Below are 16,316 nucleotides of genomic sequence, written 5' to 3'. Positions count from 1 at the left end.
TAAAAAAATTTCTCCTTAACTAACTTAAGGCTCTTCAGCAAAAGAAGTTCCAGATGACTGTAGATCTATCTTCAGACACAAGGCCTCCTAAAATATCGTAAGAGAGCTGGCAGGAAGGAAAGCTGTAGCATTTCCCAAGGCTAGATTAGGAGAATGAAATTCAATTCACAAATTCTCTTTCATATACTGCTCAGTTTCCTGGCTTGTCAATTACCCTACCTAAATCTTTAAGGCACTGGAGGCCTTTACCATGTAAAAGATGTGGTAACCTCCCTTGTGGGGCCAGAGAGACATTTCTCATTTAAAAACTGGGGAATAAGGGAGTTCCCTGGTGGCCTAGTGGTTAGGATTCCAGGCTTTCATTACTGTGGCCCGGGTTCAATCCCTGGTTGGGGAACTGAGATCCCGTAAGCTGCAAGGCACGGCCAAAAACAAAACAAGACAACAACGAAAAAGAACTCTGGGGAATAAAAAGGAAAATTTTGCATGGAGGAGTTATCACACTAAAATGCTACACTAATAGAGTTATACATGAGTAGTGGGGATTCTAGTATCTGGGACCTGCATTTTAGCAGAATCAAAAAGTGTACATGAAGAAACCTGCAGCAACAAGGAACACATGGAGCTCTTCTAGAATGGTAAAGTAGAGATCATTCAGATCAGTTTCCTGTCTCCTCTGCTGATGCTCAGGGGCTCTTGCAGGCATTTCAAATATCCTAGGCCTCTCAGAGAAGGCAAGGGGGACTTGGTCCTTCTGCTTCTGCTACAGGCATCATAAATTTCAACTTTGGAATGTCAGCCAGAAGACGCATTGGCAGCGCTCAACTGCTGGTCCAAGGATGAGGCTGTCTAGCCACAGACCAAGGTTCTACTCACAGGGGAGGAGTTTTTGATATAATTGGCTATTTAGCTTTACAAGTCCAGAGGGCAACAGGAAGTCTGTATGCACAGAGGACCTTATTGGCCAGACCAGACATTCAGTAAATCTGTTCTCTTAGGCAGTGGCCCATTTAAAACAGGCTCCATCTAAAGGCGTGCCAAAAAAAAGGTGGCTGTTTCATAATGGGCCACCTTCTGGTAAGCAACCCTATACTGAGCACTTTCATGAAAATTAATTAGTTACAGGTAAAAGACCTAAGAGACCCTGTTACACAAATCTCTTAAACTTGAAATGTGAAAAAACTATAAGTATCTGTTAATAACTTACACACCTCTTTGGAGAAATGAAAGAGCTTTGGTTTACAATCATCTGTAGCATTTGAAATCTGTTTAAGAGGATTGAGGGGAAAGAGAGAAACCAACAGTCATTAAAAGTTAGAATACATCAAAAAAAACCAAGATGAATTTATTATTACTGGGCTTTCAAATAAAAATATTTCAAAACAAAGTTCCAAAATGCAATATAGCCATTACTTTTTTATTAATTAGGAAAAAAATCCTTATTAGTCATATTTTATTTTTCTTTTTAGCTTAAAATAAAAAGGAAGAAACTGAAAAAAAAAAACCAAACAAAAACAAAACAATTACCTGGGAGTATTGCTCTACAGAATTTAATGTCAGAGGACAAGGGATGGACCATTTTTTGATTATTATCTGTAAGAATAAGTAGGATCAGATGATTTCTTACCAAATTCATGACAAGAAATTGATTTCAAATAGGTCAGTATTATTTCAATTAATCTAACACCATACCAAATAATATGCTAACTAATAAAAGATTCTTTGTTCATGTCATTTCCCTAGATAGAATGGGGCCATCATCTGACATGGGCAACTATGGTGGGAGAGCATGGGGGGCTGCATAGTTGTTTGGTGGAGATCTCCCTCACTGAAGACTGAGAGCTTTCAAAACTCCAATAGTATCAAGGCATTAAAAGAAAATCCAACTCAGAATGCGAACATGATGTTTTTAGTGACAATAGTGCAAGAATATGGCTATCTGTGGACCTGGCATCAGTAGCAGACAGAGAAATATTAATAGCAGTTTTGGAAATGGTCACAGGTAGATGCAAAGGGGGAGGCTCAGGGATTTCTGATGTATGAGCACTGGCCCTCCTTGCTTTTTTCAGACTTATATCACTTTTGGTGAATGTGGATGAAGGTGGCAAAGAATAAGAGCACAAAGCTACGGAACTAGACCTGGTAAAAATGAATTTTTTAAAAAATTAAAAGAAATCCAGAGGGCTGCTATTTCCCAGAAACAGTCAATGAAAATGTTTCAGGATTTTACTCTTAATTGTGGCCATCCTGTTCCTAGACCTACAGTTGAGTTGGTCAACATTACCACTGTTGTAGTTGCTTCAGGGCACTTAATTACTCTGTAAATACTTGCTCTAGGCTGAAACCCAGCATACAAAAGGGCAAGGGAGAATAAAGGAAGCATCTGTCCTTTGCAGAAGACCAGTAAGTAAATATTATACTATTCCTATTCGGTATTTATCTAGTTTTAGATTTTAACTAATTCAATCAAAATTTTACATAGTGATAAAACAAACCCAAGGAAAACATATACTTTTAGGATTAAATTAATGAGTCAACTAAAAAATTACTCTTATTTAAAACCCTCACCAAGAGAAAAAAAAGAACTGTAAGGATAAACTGGGCAAGTTGCTTTGATATTTCTAGGTAAGTTTTCAATACGGAATAAAACTAAATGGTCAACTTACCAAAAGGAAAGAAAAAACAAAATCAAAAGCAATAATCTCACCATATTTTTTTTCTGATATGTTTGCCCAAAAAGGATGAGGATGGGGTGGGGCAGAAGCAAAGTTGTTACTGGTCTCTCTCTCCAGCCCTGCTCCAAATTCAGCATCTCACATTTCCCCCTGACTAACAGTGGAGGTGGCAGCAGCAACAAACATTTACATTGTGTACCAGGTAGTTTGATAAGGTCGGTATGTGAGCTACCTCATTTTATCAGCTGTTATTACGAGACTTGCAAACCCCAATATTTCAAAACAGTGCTCCAAAATGCAAGAAAATGATTATTTTTTTATTAATTAGAAAATATCATTAGCAGCCTGATTTTATATTAACATAAAATTCAGTTACTACAGCTAATTTCTCTGCAGAGACCCATCTCAAGCCCAAGTGACGTCCTATAAAGCAGAAGTACAGAAGAGGAATGGAAGATACCTGACAACAAAGGGTAACAGGGAGTCCTTGCTCAAGTTGAAGGCAGAACACAGTAAGAAGATAAACCCAGGGGTCAGAAAGAAAGACAAAGGGGAAAAGAAGATTAAGCATTAAAAATACTTGTTCACTTGCACAGGAGGCCCTTCCCTCTTCTCTCTGCTCCAAGTCATTCCCATCTTTCAAGCCTCAGCTCAAGTTTTATTTCCTTCCACATCCTTCTTTATTCTACCTGTTGGTGATCCTTCTCTCCTCTCAACTCTTATGTCACTCCTATTTTGAAGCAAATAAATCAGTACTTAATTATGTATTGACTATATTGTTCTCTATTTTTTTTCTGATAAATTTATCTTATTTCCCTGACTAGAATGGCAGATCCTTAAGGGTGGTGTCCTGATTAATCTCCCACAACTCTAATGCCTACCATAGTGCTCAGCAGAAGGAAATCCAAATCTAATCAAAATCAATTCATATAGTTCTCTATTTTCATTACTGACTTATTAAAATATTACTTCAAATATTAGTATTAGAATACTAACCTGTACTCGACAGAACTTTTAGAAAGAATAGAAATTCATTTTTGTTCAAGAATGGACCAAAAAAGGTACCATCATGCTGAGCCACTGCTAAAATAAAATTTATTTTTAAAATTTTAGGTATTTCAGCAGGGCCAAAAATTTATGTCAAAAACTTATAAGCAAAATAAGGATCTGGGACAATAGATAAGAGTATAGGTTTTGATTTGCACTGTTTGGAGAGTATAATTTAAGAAAATAATAGTTTTCTGGACTGATTTTTTAAAATGTAATATAAATGCTATACAGATTTATTGATACAAACACATACTGATAAAAATAATCAGTGAAAAAACGGTGCAATGGAAAAAAAATAATCAATGAAAAAATTGGAATCCATCAAAAAAAATTGGGGTTAATATATACATGTTTTCCTTAACCACTGTGTATTTTTAAACCTAATACTTAGAAAGCCTAAAATAAATTCAGGCATACCTCATTTTATTGTGCTTTACTTTACTGCACTTCACAGATACTGTGTTTTTTAATGGATTGAAGGTTTGTGGCAGCCCTGCATTGAGCAAGGTTATGGGCACCATTTTTCGAAGAGCATTTGCTCACTTCGTGTCTCTGTGTCACATTTTGGTAATTCTCAAAATATTTCAAACTTCTTCATTACTATCATATTTGTTATAGTGACTGATGATCTGTGATCTTTGACGTAACTATTGTAATTATTTTGGGGTGCCATGAACTATGCCCACATAAGATGGCGAACCTAATTCATAGATGCTGTGTGTGCTCTGACTGCTTCACTGACTGGCAGTTCTCGTCTCCCTCCCTCTCCTCAGGCCTCCCTATTCCCTGAGACACAACAATATTGAAATTAGGCCAATTTATAACCCTACCATGGCCTCTAACTGCTCAACTACAAGGAAGAGTTGCACATCTCTCACTTTAAATCAAAAGCTAGAAATGATTAAGCTCAGTGAGGAAGGCATGTTGAAAACTGAGATAAGCTGAAAGCTAGCCCTCTTGTACCAGACTGTTAGCCAAGTTGTGGATGCAGAGGAAAAGTTCCTGAAGGAAATGAAAAGTGCTACTCCAGTGAACACACAAATGATAAAAAAGGAGAAACAGCTTTACTGCTGATATGGAGAAAGTTTTAACGATCTGGATAGAAAATCAAACCAGCCACAACATTCCCTTAAGCCAAAGCCAAATCCAGAGCAAGGCCCTAACTCTCTTCAATTCTATGAAGAGTGAGAGAGGTGAGGAAGCTGCAGAAGAAAAGTCTGAAGCTAGTAGAGGTTGGTTCAATGCGGTTCAAGGAAAGAAGCCGTCTCCATAACATAGAAGTGCAAGGTGAAGCAGCAAGTGCTCATGTAGAAGCTGCAGCAAATTATCCAGGAGTTCTAGCTAAGATCATTAATGAAGGTGACTACACTAAACAACAGATTTTCAATATAGACCAAACAGCCTTCTATTGGAAGAAGATGCCATTTAGGACTTTCATAGCTAGAGAGGAGAAGCCAATGCCTGGTTTCAAAGCTTCAAAGGACAGCTTGACTCTCTTGTTAGGAGCTAATGCAGCTGGGGACTTTAAGTAGAATAATGCTAATTTACCATTCCCCAAATCCTAGGACCCTTAAGAATTATGCTAAATCTACTCTGCCTGTGCTCTATAAATGGAACAACAAAGCTTTGATGACAACACATCTGTTTATTATTTTAAGCCCACTGTTGAGAACTACTGCTCAGAAAAAAAGACTCCTTTCAAAATACTATTGCTTGGGGACTTCCTTGGTGGTCCAGTGGTAAAGAATCCACCTTCCAATGCAGGGGATGCAGGTTCGATCCCTGGTCAGGGAACTAGGTTACCACATGCCGCGGAGCACCTAAGCCCACGCGCCACAACTACTGAGCTTGCGTGCCTCAACTAGAGAGCCCATGCGCCGCAAACTACAGAGCCCACGCGCTTTCGAGCCCACGTGCCCTGGAACCTGTGTGCCACAACGAGAGAAGAGAAAACCTGCACGCCACAACTAGAGAGAAGCCTGTGTGCTGCAATGAAGAGCCCACGCGCCGCAACGAAAGATGCCTCAACGCATGCCTTAATGAAGATCCCGTGTGCCACAACTAAGACCCAATGCAGCCAAAAATAAAAAATAAAAAAGTTAAAAAAATATATACTATTGCTCATTGACAATGCACCTGGTTACCCTAGAGCTCTGATGGAGATGTGCAACAAGATTCATGTTGTTTTCATGCCTCCTAACACAACATCCATTCTGCAGCCCATGGACTGAGGAGTAATATTGACTTCCAAGTCTTATTCTTTAAGAAACAATTGCGTAAGGCTATAGCTGCTGGAGATGGTGATTCCTCTGATGGAGCTGAGCAAAGTAAAATGAAAACCATCTGGAAAGGATTCATCATTCTAGATGCCATTAAGTGCATATGTGATTCATGGGAAGAGATCAAAATATCAACATTAACAGAAGTTTGGGAGAAGTTGATTCCAACCCTCATGGATGACTTTGAGGGGTTCAAGACTTCAGTGGAGGAAGTCACTACAGATGTGGTGGAAAGAGGAAGAGAACTAGAATTAGAAGTGGAGCCTGAAGATGTGACTGAATTGCTGCAATCTCATGACAAAACTTGAATGGGTCCAGAGTTGCTTTTTATGGATGAGCAAAGAAAGTGGTTTCTTGAGATGGAATCTACTCCTGGTGAAGATGCTGTGAAGATTGTTGAGATGAATACAAAGGATTTACAATATTACATAAACTTAATTGATAAAGCAGTGGCAGGGTTTGAAAAGATTGACTCCAATTTTGAAAGAAGTTCTACTGTGGGTAAAGTGCTATCAAGCAGCATTGCATGCTACAGGAAATCATTCATGAAAGGAAGAGCCAATCGATGCAGCAATCTTCACTGTTGTCTTATTTTAAGAAATTGTCACAGCCTCCCCAACCTTTAGCAACCACCACCCTGATCAGTCAGCAGCCGTCAACATCAAGGTAAGACCTTCCACCAGCAAAAAGGATTACAACTCGCTAAAGGCTCAGATGATGATTAGCATTTTTTAGCAAGTTTTTTCTTTTACATTATAGGTTATTGCAAGATATTGAATATAGTTCCCTGTGCCATACAGTAGGTCCTTGTCGTTTACCTATTTTATATATAGTATGTGTATCTGTTAATCTCAAACTCCTAATTTATCCCTCCCCCTCTTTCCCTTTGGTAATCATAAGTTTGTTTTCTATGTCTGTGAGTCTGTTTCTGTTTTGTAAATAAGTTCATTTGTGTCATTTTTTTAGATTTCACATGTAAGTGATATCATATGATCTTTGTCTTTCTCTGTCTGACTTACTTCACTTAGTATGTTAATCTCTAGGTCTATCCATGTTGCTGCAAATGGCATTATTTCATTCTTTTTATGTCTGAGTAAGCGATAAAGTATATTTAAATTAAGGTATGTACATTGTTTTCTTAGACATAATGCTATTGTACACTTAATAGTCTACAGTACAGGGTAAACATAACTTCTATATGCACTGGGAAACCAAAAACTTTGTGTCACTCGCTTTATTACAATACTAGGTTTATTGCAGTGGTCTGGAACCAAACCCGCAATATCTCTGAGGTATGCCTATATGCCAATTAAAAAGAGAATTAAGAAGAAAGTATACAGTGTCTTCACTGTCCCATTGTAGACCAAATTTAAATTGTGCTCCTAGGTAAAATCTGAGCAGACGGTTTGCAAAGCATAATAAATGCAGAATAAGGGTATTATTTCCATATGACAGCTACAGTAGGAATCTGCATCAAATTAAAGAGTATCTGCCATGACAGAAATGAAAACTGTGAAAACTACAATAGACATGCTGTATCAATACATTTTACCTGCTTCAAATTATTGGCTATAAAAACCAAATTACTCCTAACTATGCAATGCTTGTGTGGTCAATTACCTGTGAGGAAAATATTCAATGTGTGTACACTGATTCTCTTTAATATCCATATGTTCATTTGCAAATACAGGCCACTCTAAACCATGTAGATGCTTCTCAACAATCAAACTATGATGAAATTATTTGTTGTTTCCCTCTTAATGTGGCACCTAAAAAGTGTGTTTATGGATGTTAAGTAAACTTATTGTGGTAATCATCTCGCAATATATGTAAGTCGTCATTATGCTGCACACCTTAAACTTACGCAGCGCTGTTAGTTTATATCTTTATAATGTCAATTATATCTCAATAAAATAGAAAAAAATCTTTAAAAAAAAGTGTATGTTCAGGCTTCCCTGGTGGCGCAGTGGTTAAGAATCTGCCTGCCAACTCAGGGGACATAGGTTTGAGCCCTGGTCCGGGAAGATCCTACATGCCATGGAGCAACTAAGCCCATGTGCCACAACTACTGAGCCTGTGCTCTACAGCCCGCAAGACACAACTACTGAGCTCACGTGCCACAACTACTGAAGCCCGTGCTCCTAGAGCCCATCCCGTGCTCGGCAACAAAAGAAGCCACCGCAACGAAGAGTAGCCCCTGCTCGCCGCAACTAGAGAAAGCCCGCACGCAGCAATGAAGACCCAATGCAGCCAAAAAATTAAAATAAATAAATAAGACCAGTAGGATATTAGAAATGAAAAAAAGAATTATTAGCAATAGATTATTTATTTTTAAAAGTGTATGTTCAATTCACTTACTTGTAAGATACAAGTTGGGCAATTTTTGCAGGGGAGGGCAATGATTTTAATGTTGATAAATTCAACAAATGATTAAATGTAAGCACTGTTAAGTATTTTTAGTTTTAAGAGCATTCATTAAAGTATAAATATTTCTGTACACTGAAACCAGGGTCACTTTCACTTCATCTAAATAATCTAAAGTTGTTTTATCCTTGTATCCCAGAAGATAGTTTAGCCTAAGTTAAATGCATCCTAAATGTTTTGACAGCTTGGAAATCTGGTTCTATATGGTTTAACGAATGATGTGTTGTCTTGCTCTTTTGGATGGCATTTTTCTTTCATTCATTTCTCAATAACAAAGTAGATTTTAAATAAGCTTATGATTTTAAGAGTTTAATCAAGCCATTTAGGTATGTATCTTGGCAAGTTTAAAATGTTTAATCCTACTTAAGGTTTGACAGACTGACTATGGAATAAACTGCTAAGCAAAAAGAAAAAGGATTTTTTTCCCAAAATTTCACACAAAAATACAGTCTTTGGAATGTTAAAATCTGTTTTAGAAGAATTAAAAAGAAATGAGGGGCTTCCGTGGTGGCGCAGTGGTTGAGAATCTGCCTGCCAATATGGGGGACACGGGTTCGAGCCCTGGTCTGGGAAGATCCCACATGCCGCGGAGCAACCGGGCCCGTGAGCCACAACTGCTGAGCCTGCGCGTCTGGAGCCTGTGCTCCGCAGCGGAAGAGGCTGCAATAATGAGAGGCCTGCGCACCGCGATGAGGAGTGGCCCCCGCTTGCCGCAACTAGAGAAAGCCCTCGCACAGAAACAAAGACCCAACACAGCCATAAATAAATAAATAAAAATTTAAAAAAAATAAGAAATTCAAATTCTTTTATCTTTTTAAAAAAATTCTCTTATCTTTATATTAAATTATTTTATAAATATTAGAATAAAGTTTACCATCTGAGAGATATTTTTCCTACGTTATAACAAAAATGAGCTAATTTAAAAAAACATTCCACACGTGAAAAAAAAAGATTTCTTTGCAGCAGGCTTTTCATGAGAGCTTAACCACGCTGAATAAACCAGACCAGATAGAATTCAGGCACTCCAATGCTTACTACATCTCATCAACGGTTAAGCCCCTGAAGCTATGGTTTCGTTAATGGAACAAAGTTTCAAAAATTAAGATGACTAGGACCAAATTGATTTTACGGATTAGAACCAGCCTGATTCTCATGCTTGAGTATCCCCCAAAACACACACATACACACACAATATTGTACAGAAATAAATGGATACATACACCTAGCCAAAGAATTATACTCCATCTAAGGTTTTAACAGAATTAGTATGCTCTCCTCTCTAGTTAACCAGAAGAGAAACTGAATTTGAAATGCTATTCTAGCTAAGCCTCTTCAAAATAGATACAATGAAGGAAACAGTTTTGCAGAATAAAAGTGCTTTTAATAACACGTTGAAATAAAATGGGATACCTTCCCAACACAAAACAGAGTTAAGAGAAAAAAAGACATTAACACAATGAGTTCAATTTTAGTAAGGAGATAAGCAATACACTATATTTTAAACTTACCACAAGAGCAAAGAACACCATAAAGAAAAATGATAAACTACTTGAGTAGCCAAGAAAGCCTGTAAAATAACAGTAAAATAAAAAGCAATTTATAAGGAAAGTGATCCTAACGTGCAGCTAAAGCTATACATCCTGGGCATGTTTTTTATTACAGTGCTTGGTATCTGGGGCTTAGGGCTGAGAATAACAACATTCCAACTATCTGTCACAGATCATTTATGTAGCTCTGTACAGCAGGATTGGAACTGGCTGACCACTAATGGTACACTGTAAGGAAAGGCTGCTCTTTAACGTTCCGTTGTAAAGATTTTATTTTAGTGGAGCAGACAAAATACTACTGCAAACCAAGTAATAGGTTAACTAGGCAGGGCTGAAAGCTGAACAACCTAAAAGTCCAAGTTCAAAATTATTCAGAACCACCTTCTGCTGAAAATGTGGTACTATGAAATTTAAAAGCCCCTTAATATTATTTTCTTTCTTTCTTTTTCTTTTCTTCTAAACAAATTATGTCCTCTTCTGTAAAGACTTACCTATTTTAGGAAGAAGTGCGAGAGGGAACACAATGGCAACACAAATGATTATTAGCAGTGTTTCTCCATCAAGATACCAAGACCTATTAGGAAAAAAAGTTCTATTTTAGGCACAGGACTTCAGTGTTTGTGTTTATACACACACACACACTCATACGGTATAACCATTACAACCAACCATTAGGAAAAGCCTACTTCTTTTTGTTAAAATACGTTCTTGTGGGATCCTATTATTCTTGTTAATGAATTCACATTTAAAAATGTATCAAAACAATGAGATGTCATTTTTCAACTACCAAATTAGCAAATATTTTAAAGTAAGATAATAGACAATGTGAGTGAAGTGATGAGATGTACACAAAACTAGTGAAAGTATGAACTGTGTAAATTACCTTTCTGGAAAGCAGTTTGGCAATAGATACTGAGAGCCTTAAAATATTTGACACTTAACAAATGACTATTAAAAATAAGAGAACAATCATCAATAAGAACATTTTTGTAAAAAGATGTTTACTGAAAACATTTAAATAATGAAAATTGGAAACAAACATCTAAGACCATGACAATTTTAAAATAAATTATGAGACTATGGGACAATCATAAAAAAAACATTTTATAAGTATAATAATATACTGAATATATCATAAATATACTTAGTATGATAACAAGTTTGAGGGAAAATATAGATTCATTAAAAATGGAAAGGAACTGCAATATATTGATAGCCATTATCCCTGGGTGGTAGAATGATGGGTACTTTTTCTTCTTTATAGTTTTCCATATTTTTCAAATTTTCAGGAAAGGGCATGAACTACCAGGAGAAAACATATTACATTTTTCATATAAAAGCAATAGAATAATGAACGAGAAAAGGTAGATTAAAAGTGTGATAGTGTATTTGATTATTTAAAAAAAATGGATGCACATTTTAAAAAAGTCAGAAAGATATACTTAAAATACCAAAAGTGGATATTTCTATGTAGCAGCACGAAGAAATTTTTATTTTATTTACTGGTTACATATACATGGTTTTAATTTTTCAATATAAAAATACATGTGTTGAAGTTTTAAAAAATTAGACAATTTCCCCAAGACTTTAATAGTAAAGACTTTGTTTTAGTACATAAAAATTAAACAATTCATGAGAGAAGTACAACTAGTAAATACACATGAAGAAAAATCCAATCTCTGGCACTAATTAAAGAAATAAATAATAAGGCTATAGAAATTAGATGAGTAAAAATATTTTAAAAAAATATTCAAGGATGTGGAATAATTGGTACTTCACACATTGCTAGTGATCTTGTCAATTAGTATTATCTTTTGGAAAAACATTGATAATATGTACAAAGGACAATAAAAATGTGGTAACCTACTCTAAGAGAATAATCTAAAATATAAAGAATTCTACGTGTATGAAGCTGTGACTACAACATTATTATAATATTAGAAAGTTGAGGTAAAATCCTATATATCTAACAATAGAAAATGTTTATGTCAAAAACAGCACACTCTTTTTTTAAAAAATTTTTATTGGATATATGTATAACTGATTCATTTTGCTGTACACCTGAAACTAACACATTGTAAATCAACTATACTCCAATAAAAATTTTTTTAAAAAAGCACACTCAATGGAATGTTAAGCAGCTTTTGAAAAAAACATTTAGTAAAATGGAAACTACTAATGACAGAAATACAAAATAAATATTATTATCTGTTTGAAAAATGCTTTTTGGGAAAAATTCAAAGGAAATAAAATGATAACAGTGATTAGGTAAGAGATGGTATTATGCATAATTTTTATTTGCTTTCTCTTCTAAATTTTCTGCATTGTAGCTGTCATATTTTTACACTGAAACATATGCATATATACACATGCAAAATGGTAACAAAGTAAAATTCACGCTAATATGAGAGCTGGGAGCATCAAAGACAATAGGTATTACTTTTTCAAGTCATTTGGTAGATGCTCTCAGAATTTCCAGTTGGCTATAATGTATCCTTTCACTACCAGATAGCCAAAGTCTCCCACTGCCTGTTAAATTAAGAAAATGGACAAATTCCTAGAAACATACAATATACCAAGACTGAATCAGGAAAAACTAAAAAATACGAACAGACCAATAATGAGTAAGAACACTGAATCAGTAATCAAAAACCCACCAACAAAGAAAAGCCCAGGACCCATGGTTTTACTGGTGAATTCTACCAAACGTTTCAAGAAAAATTAATGCCAATACTTCTCAAACTCTTCCCAAAAATTGGAGTGGCGTGAACACTCCCAAACTCATTTTATGAGGCCAGCATACCCTACTATCAAAGCCACATAAGGACACTGCAAAAAAAACAAAACTACAGACCAATAACCCTGGTGAAAATTCTCAACAAAGTATTAGCAAACTGAATTCAACAGCACATTAAAAGGATCATACACTATGATCAAGAGGGATTTATCCATGGGATGCAAGGGTGGATCAACATATGAAAATCAATCAACATGATATAGCACATTAATAGAATGAAAGATAAAAATCATATGATCATCTCAATAGCTGCAAAAAAAAAGCATGTGACAAAATACAATATCCTTTCATGATAAAAACCTTCAACAAATTTGATATAGAGGGAACAAATCTCAATATAATAAAGGCTGTAGGTTGAAAGCTTCTTCTCTAAGATCAGGAACAAGACCGGGGTGCCTACTCTTACCACTCTTATTCAACATAGTACTGGAAGTCCTAGCTAGAGCAATCAGGCAAGAGAAAGAAATAAATGGCATACAAATTGGAAAAGAAGTAAATCTGTCTTTATTTGTGGATATGATCTTATATATAGAAAATCCTGAAGACTGCAACCAAAAAACTGTTAGAGCTAATCAACAAATTATGTAAAGTTGAAGGATACAAAATCAACATACAGAAATCAGTTGTGTTTTTTATAAACTAACAAAGAAATATCTGAAAAAGAAATAAAGAAAACAATCCCATTCACAATATCATGAAAGCAATAAAATACTTATGACTATTTAACGAAGGAAGTGAAAGATTAGTACACTGAAAACTATGAGGCTTAAATGAAAGAAATTGAAGATACAGACAAATGGAAAGATATCCAGTCTGTGTTCATGGATCAGAAGAATCAATAGTGTTAAAATGTCCATACTATCCAGAGCTACCTATAGAGTCAATGCAATCGCTACCAAATTCCAATGACATTATTTCCCAAAATAGAACAATCCTAAAATTTGTATGGAACCACAAAAGACTCCAAATAGCCAAAGCAATCCTGAGAAAGAAAACAAAGCTGACTTCAAACTATACTACAAAGCTTTAGTAATCAAAACAATATAGTACTGGCATAAAAATAGACACACAGACCAACAGAACAGACTAGAGAGCCTAGGAATACCCCCTCCCCACCCCATATACTGTCAACTAATATTCAACAAAGGATCCAAGAATATTCAGTGGGGAAAGAAGTCTTTTCAGTAAATTGTACTGAGAAAATTGGATAGCCATATACAGAAAAATGAAATCTATCTTACAGCATTCACAAAAATTAACTTGAAATAGATTAAAGACTTAAATGTGAGACCTGAAACTATAAAACTTATAGAAGAAAACACAAGGAAAAAGCTTCTTGACATTGGTCGTGGCAACAGTTTTTTTAAATATGACACCAAAAGCACAAGCAACAAAAGCAAAAATAAAAGGAACTATATCAAAATAAAAAGCTTCCGTACAGCAAAAGAAACAATCAACAAAATGAAAAGGCAATCTACGGAATGGAAGAAAATATTTCCAAATCATATATCTGATAAGAGACTAATATTCAAAATACATAAAGAACTCACACAGTTCAACAGCAAAAAATCAAGCAATCTAATTTTAAAATGGGCAAAGGAAATAAGACATTTTTTTTCTCCAAAGAAGATATATGAATGGCCAACAGGTATGTGAAAAGATGATCAACATCTCTAATCATCAGGGAAATACAAATCAAAAGCACAATGAAATATCACCTCACACCTGTTAGTACAGGTATCATCAAAAAGACAAGAGAGGGTCTTCCCTGGCAGTCCAGTAGTTAAGACTTCGCCTTCCAATACAGGGGGTGCGGGTTTGATCCCTGGTCAGGGAGCTAAGATCCCACATGCCTCGTGGCCAAAAAACCAAAATATAAAACAGAAGCAATATTGTAACAAATTCAATAAAGACTTTAAAAATGATCCACATCAAAAAAAAAACTTAAAAAAAAAAAGACAAGAGATTACAAGTATTGACAAGGATATGGAGAAAAGGGAAGACTTGTGCACTGTTGGTGGGAATGTGAATTGGTTCAGTCACTATGGAAGACAGTATGTTGGTTCCTCAAAAAATTAAAAACAGAACTACCATATGATTGGTCCAACAATCCCACTTCTGGGCATACATCTAAAGGAAATTAAAACAGGATATCAAAAAGATATCTGTACTCCCATGTTTACTGCAGCATTATTCACAATAGCCAAGATATGGAAACAACCTAAGTGTCTGTCAATGGATGAATCGATAAAGAAGATGTGGTGCATACACGCACACACAATGGAATATTATTCAGTCATGAGAAAGAAATTTTGCCATTTGTGATAACATCAATAGACCAGCGTAAGCATTATGCTAAGTGAGATAAGTCAGACGGAAAAAGACAAATACTGTATATCACATATTTGTGGAATCTAAAAAAGCTGAACTTGTAGAAACAGAGTAGAATGGTGGTTAGCAGGGGCTGGTGGGTAGGGGAACTGAGGAGATGTTGATCAAATGGTACAAACTTGCAGGTAGAGGATGAATAAGTTCTGGGAATCTAATGCAAAGCAATGTGATTATGGTTAACATAACTATTTTATATACTTGGAAGTTGCTGAGAGACTGGATGTTAAATGTTCTCACTACAGAAAAGAAATGATAAGTACACAAGGGAATGGAGGTATTAGCTAACACTACAGTGATAATCATACCACAGTACATAAGTGTATCAAATCTACACGTTGGACACCTTAAACTTAAACAATGTTGTTACATGTAAATATCTCACTTTAAAAAAAAAAAAAAGGAAAGAAAGAAAAGGTTTTCCTCTACATGGGCTTCAGCCCATGGCTTCTAACACAAACTTTATGATTCACTGTGTCTCTTTTACACCTTGGTGTATGAAGAAGTCCTCTTTAATGTATCTTTAAAATGTACTACTGGACTTCCCTGGGTGTGCGATTTCGATCCCTGGTCAGGGAACTAAGATCCCGCACGCCACGCAGTGCAGCCAAAAAAATAAAAAAAGATACACGATAAAAGGTACTGTTGGGTGCTGACAACTTCCTCTTTAACAGAACAAGAGAAGGAGCAACGGCAGAAGCCACACCGTGAGCACGGCTCACCCTCCTCCACCCTAACTCATGCCTTTAGGAAATGCATGTGCCAGAAACTAAAGCCTACACGTAAGTATTTCTAGCTAATGGGCCTGCATTTGCGCATGCCCCTCAAGTCCTGGTATGCAGGAGGTTCTAAGAGCGTGCAGAGATTACAAATACAACATGACACTCCTCGGCGTATTCATCTTCTAATCACTCTTGAATACATATGAAAATGGGAACTTCAAAATAACCCTCACTGGGGAACACCTGGCAACTAAATTTCTGAAGCTGGCAAAAAGCCCAGGGCTCTATGCCTGAAATCTCCTTCCTTCTGGGACCCAAAACAGACTCAGACAGTTGCAGCGCAAGGAGAAAAAAAAGGCCCAGAGGCGCACCAAAGTAGATTCCATCTGTTAATTCTGCTGTCCCTGCTGTCACGAAGGGAGAGCTGGGCAAAG

General features: G+C 36.1%; 1 protein-coding gene across 3 annotated transcripts in view; it reads right to left on the bottom strand.

Annotated features, from left to right (window-relative positions):
- SLC38A6 (solute carrier family 38 member 6) overlaps nucleotides 1-16,316 on the bottom strand; it is an 80,982-nt gene that overhangs the window by 26,620 nt on the left and 38,046 nt on the right. For all 3 annotated transcript variants that reach the window (XM_059914347.1, XM_059914349.1, XM_059914348.1), the window contains exons 7-10: nucleotides 10,467-10,549; nucleotides 9,937-9,995; nucleotides 1,528-1,593; nucleotides 1,212-1,265 (exon numbers count right to left, since the gene is read on the bottom strand). In XM_059914347.1, coding sequence (XP_059770330.1) covers nucleotides 1,212-1,265; nucleotides 1,528-1,593; nucleotides 9,937-9,995; nucleotides 10,467-10,549 — 262 coding nt within the window. The remainder of the gene's footprint in view (nucleotides 1-1,211; nucleotides 1,266-1,527; nucleotides 1,594-9,936; nucleotides 9,996-10,466; nucleotides 10,550-16,316) is intronic.

Source organism: Balaenoptera ricei, chromosome 2, assembly GCF_028023285.1.
Source record: "Balaenoptera ricei isolate mBalRic1 chromosome 2, mBalRic1.hap2, whole genome shotgun sequence".
In the NCBI taxonomy this organism is placed as follows: domain Eukaryota; kingdom Metazoa; phylum Chordata; class Mammalia; order Artiodactyla; family Balaenopteridae; genus Balaenoptera; species Balaenoptera ricei.
Note: the sequence above shows the minus strand (reverse complement) of the source record. Positions and strands in the feature narration are given on the sequence as shown.